Source organism: Trachinotus anak, unplaced genomic scaffold, assembly GCF_046630095.1.
Source record: "Trachinotus anak isolate AG129_WGS33_773 ecotype Australia unplaced genomic scaffold, CSIRO_AGI_Tana_v1 ptg000018l, whole genome shotgun sequence".
Lineage (NCBI taxonomy): Eukaryota > Metazoa > Chordata > Actinopteri > Carangiformes > Carangidae > Trachinotus > Trachinotus anak.
Window position 1 is genome coordinate 9,879,850 of NW_027273869.1, and position 20,054 is coordinate 9,899,903.

At 40.1% G+C, this 20,054-nt stretch overlaps 1 protein-coding gene across 8 annotated transcripts in view; it reads left to right on the forward strand.

Moving 5' to 3' along the window:
- nrcama (neuronal cell adhesion molecule a) overlaps positions 1-20,054 on the forward strand; it is a 51,930-nt gene that overhangs the window by 26,938 nt on the left and 4,938 nt on the right. Inside the window, exons 3-31 of one of the 8 annotated variants that reach the window (XM_071502382.1) lie at positions 3,626-3,784; positions 4,339-4,356; positions 4,712-4,817; positions 5,350-5,543; positions 5,690-5,812; positions 6,222-6,392; positions 7,865-7,976; positions 8,207-8,391; positions 9,310-9,441; positions 9,734-9,877; positions 9,995-10,106; positions 10,570-10,736; positions 10,902-11,049; positions 11,148-11,272; positions 11,643-11,672; positions 12,405-12,506; positions 12,722-12,919; positions 13,027-13,097; positions 13,331-13,556; positions 13,871-13,986; positions 15,371-15,578; positions 16,312-16,434; positions 16,569-16,745; positions 16,969-17,001; positions 17,639-17,704; positions 18,626-18,748; positions 18,916-19,071; positions 19,467-19,598; positions 19,695-19,773. In XM_071502382.1, the coding sequence (XP_071358483.1) occupies positions 3,697-3,784; positions 4,339-4,356; positions 4,712-4,817; positions 5,350-5,543; positions 5,690-5,812; positions 6,222-6,392; positions 7,865-7,976; positions 8,207-8,391; positions 9,310-9,441; positions 9,734-9,877; positions 9,995-10,106; positions 10,570-10,736; positions 10,902-11,049; positions 11,148-11,272; positions 11,643-11,672; positions 12,405-12,506; positions 12,722-12,919; positions 13,027-13,097; positions 13,331-13,556; positions 13,871-13,986; positions 15,371-15,578; positions 16,312-16,434; positions 16,569-16,745; positions 16,969-17,001; positions 17,639-17,704; positions 18,626-18,748; positions 18,916-19,071; positions 19,467-19,598; positions 19,695-19,773 (3,665 nt within the window). In that variant the 5' untranslated portion in view covers positions 3,626-3,696. The remainder of the gene's footprint in view (positions 1-3,625; positions 3,785-4,338; positions 4,357-4,711; positions 4,818-5,349; positions 5,544-5,689; positions 5,813-6,221; positions 6,393-7,864; positions 7,977-8,206; positions 8,392-9,309; positions 9,442-9,733; positions 9,878-9,994; positions 10,107-10,569; positions 10,737-10,901; positions 11,050-11,147; positions 11,273-11,642; positions 11,673-12,404; positions 12,507-12,721; positions 12,920-13,026; positions 13,098-13,330; positions 13,557-13,870; positions 13,987-15,370; positions 15,579-16,311; positions 16,435-16,568; positions 16,746-16,968; positions 17,002-17,638; positions 17,705-18,625; positions 18,749-18,915; positions 19,072-19,466; positions 19,599-19,694; positions 19,774-20,054) is intronic. The other 7 variants (XM_071502386.1, XM_071502383.1, XM_071502384.1 and 4 more) reach the window with 7 other exon arrangements.

Here is a 20,054-nt window from a genome sequence, read left to right on the forward strand (position 1 = left end):
AGCGGAGGATGAGAGATGTCCTGCCCATTAGCAAAAGTCATACCACTCATCCTTCTTTGAGTCCCCTTTGTCATCATCATCTTTGGTTTTTTGTCTTCGCCCTGTGAGAAAATGAGCAATTGGAAATTATTTTTTCCCCACATTTAGCTTTGGGATGAATGCTAGTCTGTGTGTGTGTGTGTGTGTGTGTGTGTGTGTGTGTGTGTGTGTGTGTGTGTGTGTGTGTGTGTGTGTGTGTATAATTGTGCTTCTATGACACCCTTATTGCTGCCAGAGAAATGTCTTCCTGCCCACTGCACAGTACAACCTCATAGCATCGCCTTGAACTATGGTAAATTCACTCAACAGGCTTCAAAAACACATTAACACATTTTTTTTCCACCGCGCTACAAAGGTATACAAGGTACAAAGTATGAAAAAGTGTTTGTCCTCGCTTAAAGGTTAAAAGTTCAGTGTTATGGTGCCTGATCATACAAATCAAAGGCAGAGATGCATTTGCAATGTGAATGTCTAAGCAATTTATGCCGCTTAACACTCACTGACATTCTCGCTGTTGAAGTATGGAGATGTTGACATTTGCACATGGCAGCTAATTTTATGTATGTGCGTCTGTTTTCCGTTTGTGTCCATGTTGTTTTGTGCTACGTTTTTAACCCTAGAGCAGCTAATCCCTCTGCAGAGATGTGACCCAGGTCAGATGTTAAAATACAGACACAGGATAAGAACAAATGACAAATAAAGAGTTCCATGCTTTTTTTTTTTTTTTTTTTTTTTAAATATAAGTAACTACTCTATAAACTTATTATGTTAAGTAGCTTGAGAAATGCCATTATTTCCTTTCTGGTTGTGAGTTAGATGACGAGATTGATACACAGCCTGTTATGTGCGGAAATTTGGAATTCATTCATTCGAAAGATCATCACATATCAGATATTTAAGTACTAGTTTCACCAGTATTTCAAATGAAACAGGACACCACATATTTATCCATGTGTATGTTGGCAGATAGGCAATGGAAACTGTAGAGGAGGGAAGTTATGTACACTTACATTTTTAATGTTCAATATAGTTGTCAGGGCATTTTAATTTATAATACTAATACATATTAAAAACATTTGCATTCACAATGAATATTCACAAACCGAACTGTTGTTTGATACAGTTTGAAACATTAGATAAATGTTTATTGTTCAACTGTAAAATGTCATTACTCAGACGTGTTTGTTACAAAATGCTTGTTAGAGATTACCCGCTGATTGAACTGTCAGGTTTTTATTATTTTCAGTTATTATATAGGCCTTGAAAATTCTCCTGTCAGTCAGGGTCTACTTTAAATGAGAAGACCAGTCAAGTAATTGATGCCACATTTTCACACATCCCATTCACACATTGTCATACTCTTCCCTCCAGCTATAGAATTTCTCTTTCCCCTTTCCATCCTCTATACTTTTTCTTGAATTGTCGTCTTTGTCCCTTTTCCATCATCCCTCTACCCTTCTTTTTTGTCACTCATTACCTTTTAGACAAAAGTCCCACTTACAAGAAGCCCGGCCAGGTGAATGGGCTTCACTGTCTGTGAGAAAATGGCCTGAGGTCCAACAAGGCTTAATATGACCACTATCGCCATGGGGGAGGACATTTTTGCTGCAGCAGCATAGAGCATTATAGTAATTAATCTGAAGATGGGCCATTACATTTGCATGATATCACATTGCCTTTTTCCACAATGCGATTAGAAGATTTAGCATGCATGGCCTGCATCTAATGCATTCAGTTGTGTTGCTTTCTTCTCTCTCTCTCTCTCTCCATCGTCTTCCTTCTTGATTAACTAATGAGAGTAATATCCAATAGGACGTGTCGGCGTAATTAGCTGTGTCCTGGGGTTGTATTAGCTCACACTCTGCCTAGCTCAGCTGGATAGAATCTGACACACTGCTTTCTGAGTGTGTGTTCATTACCACACTCTCCCTATGTCATCAGACATGCATCCTCTCCAGCAGAGTAGAGATGAGTAAAGACCGGCCCGAATCAAGCACCGAGTCTGATAGTTTCACCTTCAAATGCCTCTGAAGACTTCAACCTGTATATATGTATATACACATGTGTGTGTGTCTACAATGTATGTGCAAAGATGCATGTGCTAGTCATGAATAATGAAGATGTCAGGATGGACCGAGCCATTTACCTGACAGCAGCACACCGCTCCCCCTTGAATTCCATCTCAGACTGCTGACAGGAATTACTGTCACCCTTGGGCGACTTTCATTCATCCAGTTCACACTATGGGGGAAAAAATGTATTTTCTTGAATAAAAATTAATAGTGGCACTGGAATCTTTCAAACAACAACAACACTGAATATTATTAGATATTATACTCATTTCCCTGGCTTTGGCAGGTTAACACGTACAGTACATTATGCAGAAGACAGATGCTAATGAAAACCAGTATACTTAATGCCATTGGTGCCGTGATGTTATTAATGTGCTAATAAATGAAAGCCTGCAAATGCACGTGACAGAGGCTTATACACACACTGAAAAACAGAGGTCATAAAAGGGAAAAACAGAGACACATAATTTCCAGCTCCCCATGCTGCAGTTTACAAGAGCCTATTAATGCCAACATGGTTTTGTGTGTGTGTGTGTGTGTGTGTGTGAGTGTGAGAGAGAGACGGCTGGACGTATCAATCTGTGTCTCTTTGTTATGCACTGCGCAACAGAAGCAAGCCCTTGTGGCTCTGCACTCATGTGCAAGTTGATCCATATGACACACTGCACTGGCAAGAACGTTTTCACGAATGTGGTGTTTTTGTGCGTGCACGTGCCAATCTGTGCGCCGCTCTATCTGCAGCAGAGTTGTAATTGTTCTGGCCGAGTGCACTCACATGCCATATGTTTACAGGCAAACACGTGGTGTTAGGCAGGATACCTCAGTGGTGCACACGGGATGCTCAAGTCATCAGTGGCTATCTTGTCAAGAGCAGTGCAACTGTGAACGCAGCTAGCGCCAAATATCTCCACAAAGACTGCCTAAACACACAAGACTGTCTTCTTTCTAGAATCTAAAGCACAATGGATGTTGGCAGCTCCTACACATAAAAAGCCTAGCATGACAAAATGAAGTGCACTTGAGTCTACACTAATGCTTATGTGAAGCTGCTGTGTCTCTTTATGTATTTTCCAACACTAGAAGGTAAATAACGGGGGAGAGGACCGATGAGTGCACAGTGTGTATACATTGTTTAATTAACAAAGACTAACGTCAAGTTTGTTTTGACTTCTCCTCCTGCCAAAGTCTTTACGTTGGCAGAATGATAGGCTGTCTAACTGACAAGCCACTTGCAATGCTTGCCTTAAACACCCTGCTTTGGATGTTGAACCCTGACAATGTGGGTAAACTTCATAGAAAATTGCAACAAGGTAAACTTTCCATTGTGGTTCAGACTAAATATTTATATCTCTGTACCCCTATGTCATTTTTATTATATACAGTACACTTACATCACTATAAGTCCTTTGCAACTATGTGTGTGAGAGTATATTTTACTGCATGTTTACTTCAGCCAAAAGTAGCCCACATAGTAATACATTATGTTTTTCATCATGTTTTGTGCCACTCTGTAGTGTGGATCCAGACTTCCTCACCCTGTTGACCACCCGAACTGCTGTTGAATCTGGATAAAAAGGGTTTCACCATGGACTGGAAGTGGGTGCCGGGCTTCGGAGCTGTCCTGTTGATACTCTTGAGTCACATGACTTCAGCGCTAGAAGTGCCTCTCGATCGTAAGTATCGTCCTTACCAATCTGACATTTATGTTCAATTATATAGGACATGGTATTCCACTTTTGTAAATTAAGGAAACTTTTCATGCTGTACAGATATTACACTCAGCACTTTCATTTTGTTGGGTATTATGAATTATGACTTTTACAAGCCGCATAAGGGTTTTAGTTGAGCTGCAGAGAACTGCACTGGGCAGTTCTTGTAATTCATCTTTGCATGTTTCAGCATGGGATTGTGGTTTTCAGTTATGACATGCAATTCAATTTTGGAGGAACTCCGTTTCCCTTAATATCACATATCCTGTGTGGAATTTTAATGTTTTCAGCTGCTTTTCTTGCATTTATTGCACCTGCCTCACAAAACTGAATGATTCTCCCAAAAAAGAAGTGGGGAAGCTTATCCCTACCAAACTTCAGGCAGGCTTAGTCAAATGCTTAAAAGTACCTGAAAGCGCAACTATTTCACCTGAACCTGCTGTTTACTCCTTGCAAAAACTAACACCTCTCCTCAATATTCTACTACTGTGGTACGGCGTGTCATGGTGGACAAAAAGCTAAAGTACTGGAAGGATGTAAGTTGGCTCAACCACTGCTGTGACTTCTAGTGTGGAGTTTTTGCTCTTAAACTTAAGTTGTCTTTGTGTGGGCTTGGGCAATATTAGATGTGCATGCAGTTATTTTAGCACTGTTACCATGTAAATTGGCTTGCTTGTGTTGGAGTGGTGCTCACTGGTAAGTTTTCTGTCTTCAGATGAGATAGCTATTGTGGCTTTGTTTGCAGAGAGTGTTTCAGCTCCAGATGACTTGACTGTCAACACTTGTTGCATGTTGCCTGCACATCTTTTGCTTGAATGTTTAAGTTCCAGTCTGCTATGTTTACATTGCGCTGTTTGTGTCTGAACTGTGCTTCTATTCATGTATCTCCAGTGCCCCAACCCCCCACTATAACGCTACAGTCCCCAAAGGATTACATCTTCGATCCCCGGGAGAACATCGTCATCCACTGTGAGGCCAAGGGGAAGCCAAATCCCAGGTGAGACTCACATCACTCCTCCCACTGCCATTGAGGCTTGTTTATCAGGACATGTGTACCAGGCAAAAAAGTATGCAGGTATCCATCCCATATCTGACTGGCTTCTTCTCTGGTTGACATAGTATGAGGCACAAAAGCTCATGCTGAAGATAGAACCTGAGAGTTTCAGAAATCAAGAGCGAACTGATTTCCATTCAGTTTTATGGTTCCTCTCTGAGATTATAGATCTGTTCCTGTTCCTGAACTTAACCTGGAGCGATGCAGAAATATGGATCACCATAGCAACTGTTGTCATGGAGAACAAATCACTTGAGAGACACCTGGCAGGGCGAATTAGCCACAGTTTAGATTTACAAGTCTCAAGAATCAAATGAGTTACAATCAACCAAACTCCCTGCCACGAAAACTAAATAAATCGGCAGCAGAATGCATTTTGGTGATTTGAACAGATGGTTTGTTATTTCCGCACTTCTCTGTGTTTCCTTGTTGCTGTTAGCCATGAAAATAAAGTTATTATTCTGCTTGATCCCAGCTTTTCCTGGACGAGAAATGGGACCCACTTTGATGTTGAGAAAGACTCCAAAGTCCTGATGAAGCCTGGTTCGGGAACTCTGGTCATTGACATCAGTGGGGAGAAGGCAGAGGCTTACGAGGGAACGTATCAGTGTACAGCTCACAATGATCATGGCACCGCTGTATCCAACAACATCGTCATCAGACAGTCCAGTAAGACTCCTCATACTTGATTCCATTATTTCCAAAGGTTTTAAAAGAACGGAGTAGTTAACAAGATGTTGAAAAAAATTAATTGAAATTAATGATCTTAAGTGCTGGGAAGCCTTCAGTATCTTTGTTTGATGTTTGACTCACAGGGTCCCCCTTGTGGTCAAAGGAAAGAAATGAAGCCATCACTGTGCAGATGGGGGTCTCCCTGGTGCTGCAGTGCCGTCCCCCTGCCGGGCTGCCCCCTCCTGTCATCTTCTGGATGGATAACAGTAAGTCATTTGCATGTGTACATTATCTGCACTCATAATACAGGGACTTAAGGATTTCACATTCACAAACAAAGGATTGTACATTTAAAATATGAATTCAGCATTCAGTCAGTAAGGACTACGGTGATGCCCTTTTATCTGTATCCTTATCTTTTTTGCTGACTTTTGAACATGACAGTGGATAATGTAGTATATCATGAGGTATTTGTGGATAGATTTGATGGAAAATAGGTGTAAGAGACACCCAGAAACTATTTACTGACCCTAGAATAAGATGTTTGAAAGTCGCTTTGGATAAAAGCAGTTGAGTAAATGTAAAAGGTCCCTTTCTTGTTAAACTAAGTCCAAAAAGCTCATTAAATTGATAAATTGTTCAGTTTTAATGTTTATCATGTTCCCTGTCCTTCAGACTTTCAGAGGCTGCCGCTGGATCAACGAGTGTCCCAGGCCCTGAACGGAGACTTGTACTTTTCAAACGTTCTCCCAGAAGACACCAGGAGTGACTACATCTGCTATGCTCGCTTCCCCCACACACAGACCATCCAGCAGAAACAGCCCATTTCAGTCACCGTGCTCAACAGTAAGTCAAGGCACTGAACAGGCTCATATCAGTTGAAACAAGCCATTGCTTTCTGATTATGGCTGTTTCCATAAATGCAATTTCAAGATGTTTTTCTGATGTTTTTGCAATACATAGGATTTTGTGTTACTGTGTTACTTGTGTTTCAATTCAGTATGTTGCTCATGCAAAACTGTCTTTTGGTTGCTGTTCTGCCTGTACTCTCTTTGCTCAGCTTTATAAAGCGCTTATAGCAATATTTGATTTTACAATGACCAAATCTGACTGTCACAATGATGTAACTGTACTGAATATTACCCTTAATGCAACAATGCAAAATTATGTTCTTACACTGCACGGTCCAGTGCATTTGTTAGAACACTTGGGAAAAGCCATTGTAAAATTAAGCTTTGTCTGTTTATTTCCTAGTTTTGCATGCTTATGATTTTCTGTTATATTACAGTGGAAACAATGAATGAGACTGTGGCTGCTTTATACAATGTCACAGATTTCTTTAGTGGTGAGTGCTGCTGGTTTATTCCCATTCAGCCCCCTCAATGTGAACCCAGTCCGTTTTTACTTCCTCGCATAACCTGACATACACACTCACCTTTAACTTGGTCTCAGTCCCCTCCTCTGTGATTATATTAACATGTGCTCTTCATCGGGTTTCTCTCATTTTTATCTGATTACAGTAGTTTCATGTGGAGTTTATTCTAATGCAAATTAAAGGTTTAACAACAGAGTGTCAGACAAACCTTCATGTCTGATCAATATAAATAAAACTGACTTGACAATGTTGCATGATACAATATTAAATTACAAGACAATCAATCAGGTCTACAACAATTGCCTGTATGTAGACCTGAAGTACCTACTACCTTCAAAGCATGCATAACATTAAATATCAGTTAAATGCATCTCCTCTGGAATCACAAATACATATACAATTTTAGATTGATTTCTTCATCTGCTCCTATCCAAGATGGCCACCTATGAATACAACACATTTTAACAAGCCATTGCTGTTCTTCCACCTTCTGAAGTGGAGGAGGCTCATTCGTTATTTTAGTGACCTTTGGAAAAGTAATTAGAAGGAAATCTAGATCCTTCCATGAGGACCTTCTGAGGACTGTGCATACTGTATGTGTGTGTGGCTGAAAGGTTGCTTCCCGTCAAGATCCACCCCATGTTGCCATAGCAACAAACAGACGGCTACCCCTCTCAGGGAGATTCTTCTTGCTCCCTTATTCTGTCAGTGCTCATACTATATGAAATGAGGCAAAACAAAGAGATGTTTTCTTATTACATTATGTTGGGCCATCATTCACTCCTTGTCTATCCCTTTCCTCCACTTTGGCAAATCGCTTTTCATAGTGTATATTTGACTCTAGCCCTTCCTACACTTCCTAAACTCCTCTTAGGTAACTCAAACCTTCATGTCTAACATTGTGGCCTGGTTCTGATTTGCTCTTGTGTTCTCTTGTGTTCAGACAGCCCAGAGGGGGAGCGTCGTCCTGGTTTCATGACGCCCCTGGGCGCCACCAGCACCAAGATGGTTCTGAGAGGGGAGACTCTGGAGCTGGAATGCATCGCTGAGGGCTTGTAAGTTGGCATCTGCAGCAATTTGCATCCCAGTTTCTTATCTTAAGGGTATGTGTTTATTTTATTAAATGCTAGTGATAATCGAGGCAAAAAAAATCTACATGGAAAAGAAATTATATATATTATACATGATTGTGCTTTAGGAAAATGGCAAGATTCTCATAATACTAAAAAACAAAATACAGAAATATCAAACAAACAGGACTTATTTGTAATGGCTTCCATGATAGACCCACTCCAGAGATCTCTTGGAAGAAAAATGGAGGTGAACTGCCGAGCAGCAGGATGTCCTTCCGTAACTTCAAGAAAACGCTGAAGATTTCTGATGTGAATGAAGCTGATGCAGGAGATTATCACTGTACGGCCACAAACAACCTGGGCACTGCACACCACATCATCAAGGTCATTGTCAAAGGTATGCAGATCAACTCAGTTTTTTTTTTTTTTTTTTGAACCAACTACTGTAGTGGTGCATGTTAGAATAACTTCCTGTTATCGTTGCATCACAGTGCTTTTAGTGTTTTTAAACATTTCCCATTATCATCATCTGTCATTAAGCACAGATAAAAAATGATCAAAAAAAAAACAAATCCAGTTACAAAAAGTAGCTAATACAACTCATGAAACATAAAATGTATAATAAATGATACAAATTTAAAAAAATGGGCATCACATATTACTTGATATTCCCTTGACAATTTTTTGTCTGTGTGATATATTTTTGGAATTTAAGGTACATTACTTTAACTAGCACTGCATTACATTTTGTCATTTTCAATTGACCAACCTGTCTTCTTGATCTTGATTCATAATTTAGTCAAAAAATCCATCTCAATTTCCAAAAAGTCCAAAGTGATGTCATCAAATTGCTTGTTTTGTCTGTCCAACAGCCCAAAACCTAAACTTATTCAATTTACTGCCACATAAAAAAAGCCATGAATTCTCAAACGAGAGGCTGAAATTATATTAATAATATTTGGCATTTTTGCTTGATAAATGAAATAATTATCAAAACATTTTCCTGATGATCAACTACTCATTTCCTTTCTAAATTGAAGTTTTAAGTTTTAAAACCAGAGAGTAAAAAGATTCATTCTTGGTTTGCTGGTAAAACAAGTGTTGATTCACAGTGGGATCTGTAGTACTAGTAATTCTTAACGTGATCAGGCTAAGTCAGCTTTGACACGTTTTAATCTTACAATTACACATATGCAACCATTTCTTCATCTCAAAATTAAGTATATTGTGTAGGCTAAGTAAAAACTAAAGTTTATTCTGTCATATTCTCTCAAGGATCTTGTTCTGTATCTTCCTTATTCTTGTTCATCCCCAGCGGCTCCTTTCTGGGTCAGTGCTCCCAGGAACCTGATCCTTGCTCCAAATGAGACTGGCATCCTGACATGTCGAGTCAATGGAGAACCCAAACCGAAGATTAGCTGGTTTGTCAATGGAGTTCCCATAGAGAGTGAGTAAAATGAGACCATGCTTTCAAAAATAGAATGTACTACATTTACGCACATTTTTGTCTGAAGCACACAGCAGCAACAGAGTATATAAATTAGACTGAAATTGAATTTTCAGTCCCAATGCCCCACCCGCCCCCCACTGCATTATATTCTATAAAGGGTTTGAATAATGTACCAGCATTGTTATGTGCTGGTTTCTACACAGAAATCATACAGTGCAGTTGAAGAACTTATTTGAACATGTTTAGAGATTTCTTTTCCGTAATTTGGAAAATATATTCTGTCGTCTAGATGCTCCTGAGGACCGCAGCCGCAAAGTGGAGGACGACACTGTGATCCTCAACAATGTGCAGTCAGGATCCAGTGCTGTCTATCAGTGTAATGCATCCAATGAGTTTGGCTACCTAATGGCAAATGCTTTTGTCAATGTTCTTGGTGAGTTAAAAACATGTGTAGCTGGAAATGTATTCAAAGTTCATGGTACAATTTGGAGATACAGGCTGTTGTGAGAGAGAGTGCTGATTTAGATCTGATTTGGCTTCTTCCCCACAGCTGAACCACCAAGGGTGCTCACTCCACCCAACCGAGTGTACCAGGTCATCACCAACAGCCCTGCACTACTTCACTGTTCCACCTTTGGTTCACCAATACCAACCATCACATGGTAAGATTCAGATCTGTTCTGTGACACTGAATCCATTTTTATTTAAAAAAAAAAAAATAAAGTTGTAAAACCATGGTGAAAAAAGATTTAGTTTTACTAATGCTACATTTTGATTTGAAGGTAAATGAAGACTTCAGAACCGAGAAATTCATGGTGTCCAAGTATTAAATAAGATTCCCAACATTATCAGTAAAAAACAAAAAATCAATCAAGAAAATATAACAGGACAAAAACAAACCTTACAATTGCATAGATGCGACCATTTTACAACCATTTTTTTGCAACCAAAATTAAGTATATCATGTACGCTAAGTAAAAGGCTAAAGTCTATTCGGTCATATTCTCTTAAGGATCTTGTTCTGCATCTTTATTCTTCCTTTCATCCTCAGCGGCTCCTTTGAGTCAATAAATTTCCATGTACATTTTTCTTTTACTCAGCTTACATTTGGTTTTTTTTGTGCAGGTTCAAAGACAGTCAGACCAGCATTAAGAATGGTGACCCATATGTGATCCATGAAAATGGTACGCTGGAGATCAATGTGGCCCAGCCCCTAAACAGTGGAAAGTACACCTGCATTGCCACCAACAACCTGGGGATCAAGGAGAACCATGTCTTTCTGGAGGTTAAAGGTCAGATAAGGACCAATTACATCTCAGACAGTGAGATTGATGTTTTAACTTTTAGCCTGTTTAAAAAAAAATACTATTATAGCTCATGGAGAGATTTATATTTTAGGCCGCTATAGTCATTAAGTTATGTGGCCATCAAGCTGTACTCTGTCTCCCATACTCCAGAGCCCACCCGTATCCTGAGGCAGCCGGAGTACAAGGTGGTGCAGAGAGGAATGAGTGCTGTGTTCGAGTGTAAAGTCAAACATGACCCTTCTCTCATTCCCACCATGACCTGGCTCAAAGACAATGGAGAACTGCCAGATCACGAGAGGTACAAAATGGGACTGCTCACAAGTTTTAATCTGATGAATTTGTTACGTGATACAATTTCAGTAAAAAAAATCATCTCGCTTGGTGTAATACTTTCAGGTTTGTGGTAGACACAGACAGTCTGACCATCAAAGACGTGACAGGTGACGATGAGGGCACCTACACCTGCATCATGAACACAACTCTGGACCAGGACTCAGCCAGTGCCATGCTGACTGTTGTCGGTATGTTCCCACCCTAATTGTTCATTAAAAAGATGTTGACAGGTTATTTTAAATGCAGAAATCACAGAAATGACTTTTTCGGATCCAACTATTTTGTGTGTTCTCTTTTTCCAAACAACTGAGTGAAACATGGTAAATTACCTGACTGTCGTGACATTTTTTAAAACAAACCAAAAACAACAAATGGCTGTCTCTTCTGTCCTGTTTCCATTGAAAACTCTATTCTGGTCTTTCCTGTACTCAATTACTTTATATTCAAACTAGGAATCACATTGCCATATAAATTTTCCTGCTTTTCTGCTGTTTCTAAAATGTGTCTCTAACATCTAACCCTCTTCCTGTACTTTACTTTTGCTTCTCGCTGTCACAGAGGCAACTCCTACTCCAGCTATTGCCTACGGTAAACATCAGTGAAGCATTTTGTAGCTTTCATTGTCTTCAGTCATAACTCCTGTCCTGACCTGTAGCTTCCATTTTTGTCTCCACATTTATTTTTTTACGCGGGTTGCTCTTGTTCTCTGCATTACATGTACACCATGATATTAATTTAGTGTTGTTAAATGTTTATTTCACCATGCACGGTCACGGTGCACCCACACAGGTGTTTTCACTGCCCGATTAGACCTCTTCTCAGGACTGTGTGGGCATGTGCAGACTGTGCTTGATTGACCTCTCTCAGCTTCAACCTGCACAGGGGTCTAATCAACCAGAAGTGACAACACCTGAGTTTCTTGACCAAATTTGAACACTTTTATTTGAATTACTAAATGAAGATAAGACATATCTTTGTCCGCAGAGTTCAATGTCGCACTTCCAACTTGACTTTTCTGTCATTAAATATTTAAAAAAAAAAGGTGTAAAAATAAACTAACCCTGCTTTCAAGGCAGCATACTCTGTCTGCTTTTCGTTTGTTGCATTGATTCTAATTTTAGGGACATTTTTATATTATATTTTTATATTTCAAAAGCTACAGCATGCTTCAAAGTCAGCTACTCCACACCTCATTTATTGGGCAACGGTGTGTTTTTAATACTGCAAGAAGTGTCGTCGTCCATTGCAAGTTCTAGATGTAACCAACGCAAAGTGTATTTAAATTTTTCGGTGGTCCTGAGCTTCTCGTTGTGTTCGCAGAAAAACCTGACCCTCCAACCGACCTGGAACTGACAGACCAGACAGAGAGGAGCGTTCAGCTCACCTGGATCCCTGGAGATGAACACAACAGTCCCACACAAAGTATGAAGTTGCTGCTTAGTTGTATTCCAGCAATTTCTTCAAAAAAAATACACTCCATTTGTTCACTGCCAAACTCAAAGCTATACATTACACACTCAAACAAAGCAACAAATGAATCGCCATGGTAGTTGGCACAATGAGCCACCATGGCTAAATATACACAGAAAATGTTGATATAACCCATAGGAATTATCGTTTTTAATTATCTTCCCCAGATTTTTTGATCCAATATGAGGATCTGCTCCACCAGCCAGGAGTTTGGCTGAACCTGACAGAAGTCGCTGGTACTAGCACCACAGCGCAGTTGAACCTCTCTCCATACGTCTACTACTCTTTCCGAGTGCTTGCTCAGAATCACGTCGGCTGCAGCCAACCCAGCCAGCCCTCGCGCCAATATAGGACCAACCCCGCAGGTAGTGAACATGTTCATCCTCCAGAATATATAATCACATACAATTATGTTTAAAAAAAAAAAAAAAAAGTATTCAGAGATTCAGCTGTAATTCTTTGGTTTTCCCAGCTCCTGATGAAAATCCATCAAATGTTCATGGAGAAGGAACTGAGCCTGGCAACCTGGTCATCTCCTGGACAGTAAGCGCTCTTTAATGGTTTGATTTCTGGTTGCTGTGGGCTAACTGTGAGCCCTACACTGTGTAGTGTGTGGCTAGAATATACTGGTAGTCACATCCTCTGTAGAAGGGTTAGGGTTCTATCCCTAACACCCCTCAGTATAAGATACAAAAGGTACTAAAAATCAATATTGTACCACAATATTTCAGTGTTATTTTTCAGCAACAGACTAACTAAAATTACTCTTTGTACAGCCACTGACAGGATTCCAGTCCAATGGGCCTGGTTTGGAGTACAGAGTGCAGTGGAGACAGAAGGGCACGAGTGAGGATTGGTCAACAGAGAGCGTGGCCAATGTCTCCCAGCTTGTCGTGCTTGGAACCCCCACCTTTGTGCCATACGAAATTAAAGTTCAAGCTTTTAACGATTATGGCAACGGACCGGACCCTGAAGTAGTGACTGGGTACTCTGGAGAAGACGGTGAGTTAACTGATGATTACTTTTTTCCTTTACAAACATTCATCATCATTGGTCAAATTTAGTCAAAGCAGGAATACGTTACATAGTTGATTCTGCAGTGTTTTTTGCGTGAGGGTTCAGTCAATATCTTTCCACTTTGTTTCTGAGGGGGGTGATGGAAAAATTCATTTTCCACTTTCAACAAACATTTTTAATTACTTGTGCATTGTATTTTGTCATTTTGTCTTTTTTATAGTTTTTTTTCCTGTTTTGGAATTCAAATGTAGTGCCTTGAAACTAGATCTTGACTAACTGCTTCTGTTTCTGTTCTGCAGTACCTTCGTCTGCACCTGACAGTGTGCAGGTCATGGTTCATAACAGTACGCTGGCAGAAGTACACTGGGAGCCTGTACCTTCCCCTTCAGTAAGGGGAAAACTACAAGGATACAAGGTATTATTTCATCGAGGGTTATTTATGAAGCACGTCTTGCTCGTAGCTGCTGCTGCTTTGTCAACTCTGTACTTGAGAGAGACAAAACTCTATTGGGGAGAGTTGAACACACATGGAAGCCTTCTGTCAGGCATTTTATAACGTTTGCACTGACACACTAAACGTGAACAACAAGCCAGCAACACCAGCACTTGTACTAAAGACCCTCCCCTCTCTTCAACCCCTTCATTTGAGCACATGCAACCCCCATCAGCGTTTCTTACAGACTGAGTGAACACACAGCCTATATATATACACCCCACAAAATGGCTGACTCATTTGTCAATTATCCAATGAGGAGCAGACACATACAGGCCAGCCTCTTAGGATGTTCAGCTTTCAGAGACACAGAAATGTCAAAATAAAAGCTCAAAGAATATTGCTATAATACAAGCTGTAAATACAACCAATAATATACAGTCAAACAGGAGTGAACATCTAAATTCCTTAAAAGCCTGATCCATAAAAGCCTTGTGGCACTTTTGAAATTTCTTCCCCATTATGTTGGAAAACGAGCAAAGACTATGAAGCTTTAGTTGAAAGAAAGCACATCTAATGATTTGCAGAAATTATAGCAGTTTGATTCAAGCTTAGGGACACTGATTCAAACCAGTGTGCTTTGCGCCAATGAAACAAGCTTCGGAACATGGCCTTGAAGCAATCACATCAGTACTTTTGAATTTTCTTGCACATTATTACATTACTTTCAGGGAGTTTTCTTTGATAAAGGGCCCCTAAAATACATCTCAGTATGACCTAATTTTCCAGTACAAACGAAATCTCTCCAGACAAGCCTGGCCGTTGTCTTAACCAATTTTACATCAAACTGTAAGTGTTTTATTAAAAGGTCCTCCCCAGTTGTCCCTGATTACTGCTGCACTGTGAAGTCAGTTAAATGGCAGCATGTATCAGATTTATCACTTGACACACTGTTAGCTGATGTTACTGCAAAAATCTGAAAAATTAGTGGAAATTCAAGGGAAAATAAACAAATGAATAAGTTGGGCCACCAGTTGTAGCCTCATTGTGAAAGCACTTTCACCATTTGCCTTTAATTTAATTTAATCTAATTAAAGGATGAATTGATCTGTAATTTGAAATGAAGAACATCAGCTCCTAAACCAGGCTTGAATTAGTCTTGTCATATTTGCTTGAAGGTATTATCAAGTTCACTCAAGCCAGGTTTTCATGATAAACAGCGTTTCTGAGGCTTCTTTATGAAACACCCCTCTGCTGAGCCACCTGCATCCATGTGGTAACCTTGTTAGGAAGGAAAGCTGTAAGGAAAACAGTGAAAACAGTAACACATCAGACTGAACATTAACTCTTGGTGCGTCTCCTCTAGATATACTATCGTCGTGAACGTGGCCTGCATGAGACAGAGGCGGCGACGGATCAGGAGGAGCAGGTTTTGACATTCAGTGGGAACCGTAGCGAGGGCCGTCTGCCAGGCCTCCAGCCTTACAGCCTCTACAACCTCTTCATCAGGGTCCTTAATAACAAAGGAGAAGGGCCTCCAAGCCCCAGCAAGACATTTGAGACACCTGAAGGAGGTGTGTGAGCCTGGAGTTGACTGACATGGTTCTAGCGTTATCATGCATATAGAAAAGCAGGATTTTTTTTTTTTCATTACAAGTGTGGTGCATGCTCTCACACACTCATTCACCTCCAAAATTTATGTGTGTGTGTTGTATCTGCCAATAATACCTATTATGACAACACCCTAGCAGTAGTTGCTCCAGTTGCCAACCAGAATCACCATAGCAACCGCCTAAGCTGCTCCAGCAATCACCCAGGGCATCCATGGAGCACAACCCAAACACCTTAGCAAACATATAGCAACACCCTAGCACCCACACAGAACACCATACAGCTAGTTATGGTAAAATGAAGCTCCATGAAGCACTGAACCGTTTCAGCAAAATGGCACGGGAAAAGGTTAATTTCTGAGGCTCCACACGTCATCAGTTATGTCATACGTCGAAAATGATACGTGCTTGACCGGAAAAGCTCAGCTGTACTCAACACACACTTCGAACCCATGGTCTCTCACATAACATCACTGCATACAACTACCATAGCATGCCCTAGCAACCACTTGGAACCCCCAAGCAACCATCTTTTTAAGACCTCGAAATATGATGGTTAAGCCTAACATTGATGTAAAAAGCCTTACCAATCACACAGGTCCATGAACTGCTCTTAACTATTTGTATAGTATATAAATGTTCTATGAATGGTCCTGTTTGGAACAGACCTTGACTGTGGTTCTGGTTCTGTTTTCAGTCCCAGGGCCTCCTTCGTCTCTGAATGTCATCAATCAAGGTTTGGACTCTCTCACTGTGGTATGGGGTCCACCAGTGAACAACAATGGACGCCTTGCTGGATACACACTGAAATACCAACCTGGTAGGTTTACAAGCTGTCTGATACACTACCTGTATACTGCACCAAAAAAAACTCTGCATTCCTAACTCCAACCTTTTTAACTCTTCTCCCTTCATCCTTTCTTTTTTTTCCCCACTGACTGTTTGTCTCTGCAGTCAACAACAGCAATGAACTGGGACCGGTCAAGGTCATGACCTTTCAAGCCAACGAGACCACCATTACCCTGAGCAACCTGAACTCCAGCATGCTGTACAAGTTTTACTTAAGTGCAAAGACAATCAAGGGCTCTGGGCCCATCATCACACGAGAGGCCTTCACCGTCATGGACACAAGTGAGTCCCGTGCACATAAATGACAGTTTAAACATTTAGCTTCATATGTACCAAATTACAAGCACAATAGGAAGAAAAGGTCAGAGCAACCAAAATAAGGAGAGCAGTAGTCAAAATGACAGCGCCCCGACAGACATTAGGGATTGCTGTGAAATTACACCCATGAGGCTCTACTACATTCAACTTCTTACACTCCCTCTATCTCTTTCTCTTCTCTCTGAAGCTCGCACTCAGCCCACTGTAGTGACGGGCAAAGGTAATCCAAGTTTGCCAGTGGAAGTCCCTGCATGCTAATTACAACATCGGATATAATTAACTTAGGATAGATATTTGTATTTATCTTTCTTTTCCCTGCATGTTACTAAGTTAGCATGTTTTCAGACTCCGTGCTTGAATAAGCAGGAATTAAGTGTGACAGACTTCCATGGCATCTGCAAGCAGTGATGCTTGTGTCCTATTCAGATAGAATAGGCTGTATATACTGTAGAATTCTAAAATATAGGATTTTTATGCATTAAAATTAGCTGTGCTTGCAGTCGTTTTGTTTTTATGTCAATGAAAATGTTTTCATTAGATCTCTCGCATGGTGCTTGTGAATGTGTTTGTAGCTGATGTAGCACTAACATATTTTATTTAGCTGCTGATGCATTAAACTGATGGATTGCGCATATAAATTAGATAGGGTTTGATTTGAACCAAATGATATGCATGTTGCAGTGCTGTGATTTACTTTTTTAAAAAAAATTTTTTGTACAACGCTGAACAAGGTGCTTAATTAAACTTTGAATTTCAGGATTTAGAGGTTATTTTCACTCAGCTTGTCCTGCACGGCTCTGCAGTAGGCTATTGTGATCTGTACATGTGTTGTCTCACTCTTTTCCATGTTCTTTCAGGCCCCACAGAGCCCCCTCACACAACTTCCCCCATCACTCAATCTCTGCATCCCCCGATTCACAAGGGTACAAGCACTCCCTGTGTCCCCCTCCCCAGATATCTATTTATAGAGTCATTGCTACAGAAATGATCCATCTCAGCAAATGTTTAAATCTAGCACAAAAAAAAAGACAAACAGAAAAACTGGTCAAAAAGAGGAGAGTAATACACTCTCAGGAACCAGCTTTTATCATTTGAGGTATTATGATGGTACTTTTTAAAATATTTCCATCGTTTCACTTGTTAAGAAAACTTCTAGTTCAGAAAAGATTTAATACATTTCTCTCACTGGAGTGTTGCTTGTTTTAAAAGGACTGATATACGGTAATATTGACATCCTTACTGAGATGGGCATTTCTGTTGCAACTATACTTTAGAACTGGCCTGTTTTGTATGTTTTGGCAGGATCTAAGACTACTCTAATGGTTCTCTTGTTATGTAACAAAAGCTATGTAGCCTTGTTACAGCTTACAGTCAATACAAGGTAGCAGAGACAACTAACTGAATTTAAGATGTGGCCTGTTGTAAGTTTTTTTCTAGATAAAAGCATCTGCCAAATGAGTAAATGTATTATTCTCTAACTGGTAAAACAGACGCTGAGTTCCTTTTTGTAATTCTTGACTTGAATTCAGCTGCTACAGTAGTTTGTGAAATTTTGTTTTCATACAAATTAATTTCCAGGCATGATTGGTATTCCATGTCAAACAAAAACTGAAGTGACCTGTATATTTTGTAGACATGAGTTTTGTCCTACACACTGGCATATTGTCCTGGAGATGTAATGAGCATGGTCATGGATGTTTATTTGATATTTTAACTCCCTAGCCATATCTGAAAGGTTTTATTCCACTTTCAGGTTATTTTTTTAGTTGGAAATTCAGGTGACATAGTGAATTGATACATTTTTCATTTTGAATAAACACCTTTTTTCTCTCTCGTGTGCTCAGAGCCTCCTGTAGGCCCTGCATTTGGCACAGTTAACACATCTACAATCGAGGATGGTGCACTGATCAGTTGGGAATACTTTGGACACCATAAGAATGTATATGTGGAATATATTGTAGAAAACAGTAAGGCTTCACTTATCACTTATCATTTAATCGATCTGATCAGTAACAATGATTTTTAACCTTCAAAACTTGCAGTCACATTATTATAAAAAATTGTTTTTTTGTTTTTTTTTTGAAACCTCTTCTCCCCTGAATTTATTCTTCTCCATCCACAACTCCAATTCTAGGTAAAGAGGACTGGAAAAAGGAGTTGGTAAACGGTTCACACTCGCATGTAATAAAAGGTTTAAAGCCGGGGACGACCTATAAGGTGCGTCTGGTAGCTAGAGACCCGGCTGACTCGACAGTCCACAGCACAGGCGAAGTGGACGTTACTGTGCCAGGTGAGGCAGCATGCCTCAGGACAGATGGTCTTTGTAATTTTATTTTTGCCCATCTCCTTTTTTTGTGCAGTGTTACATTCAGACCTGGATGTATGGTAGTATAGTTTCCTAGATAGTGTACAAGCATGGTAGAAGTTGTCATCAAGTTGGCGTGATGCATGTCACCTAAAACCATCACTAAGAGGTCCATTATTTTTACTGTCGTGACTTTTGTTTCTCTCATCATGTTTTCAGTGCCTGAACAATCCTCGCATAATTAACCTGTTTTAAAATTCCATTTCAGTGTTTACAGCCTCTGATAATCTCAGATTTGAACAGCCTGGATTTAAATTTGGATTATGCTCACTCTGTGTGTCTCCGTCTTTCTCTCCCTCCCTCTTTTTCTGTGTGTCCAGCTGTACCCAACCGGCAGGTAGACATTGCTACCCAGGGCTGGTTTATTGGACTGATGTGTGCCATCGCTCTTCTCATCTTGGTCCTCCTCATAGTGTGCTTCATTAAGAGGAACAAAGGTGGCAAATATCCAGGTGATGCAGATAATTAGTATGTACTGTTATTTCAAACATTCTTACATGGATGGACGTGGAAGTTTTTAAATTAAAAAAAAAATCTGTAATCCACAGTGAAAGAGAAAGAAGATGCTCACCAAGACCCTGAGATCCAGCCCATGAAGGAGGATGATGGGACATTTGGAGAATACAGGTGAGAGGGAAAATGCAGCACTCTTCTAGTCAGAAAAGTCTAACCACATGGCTTACAGCATCTTTTTTTTTCATTCCCTGTGTCCTGACTTGACTATTTGTATGTAGAACATTTTACCAGGCTGCTGAGACACTCTCCCCACCAGACTCCATTACCAAACACTCCATAGAGGCAAGGCAAAATCCACACTGCTCTGTGCTGATCCTTTAAATGACCAACTCACATTGTAACCAGGCCAACTAATCAACAAAAACTTTATACAGTGCAAAATATGTCCATTG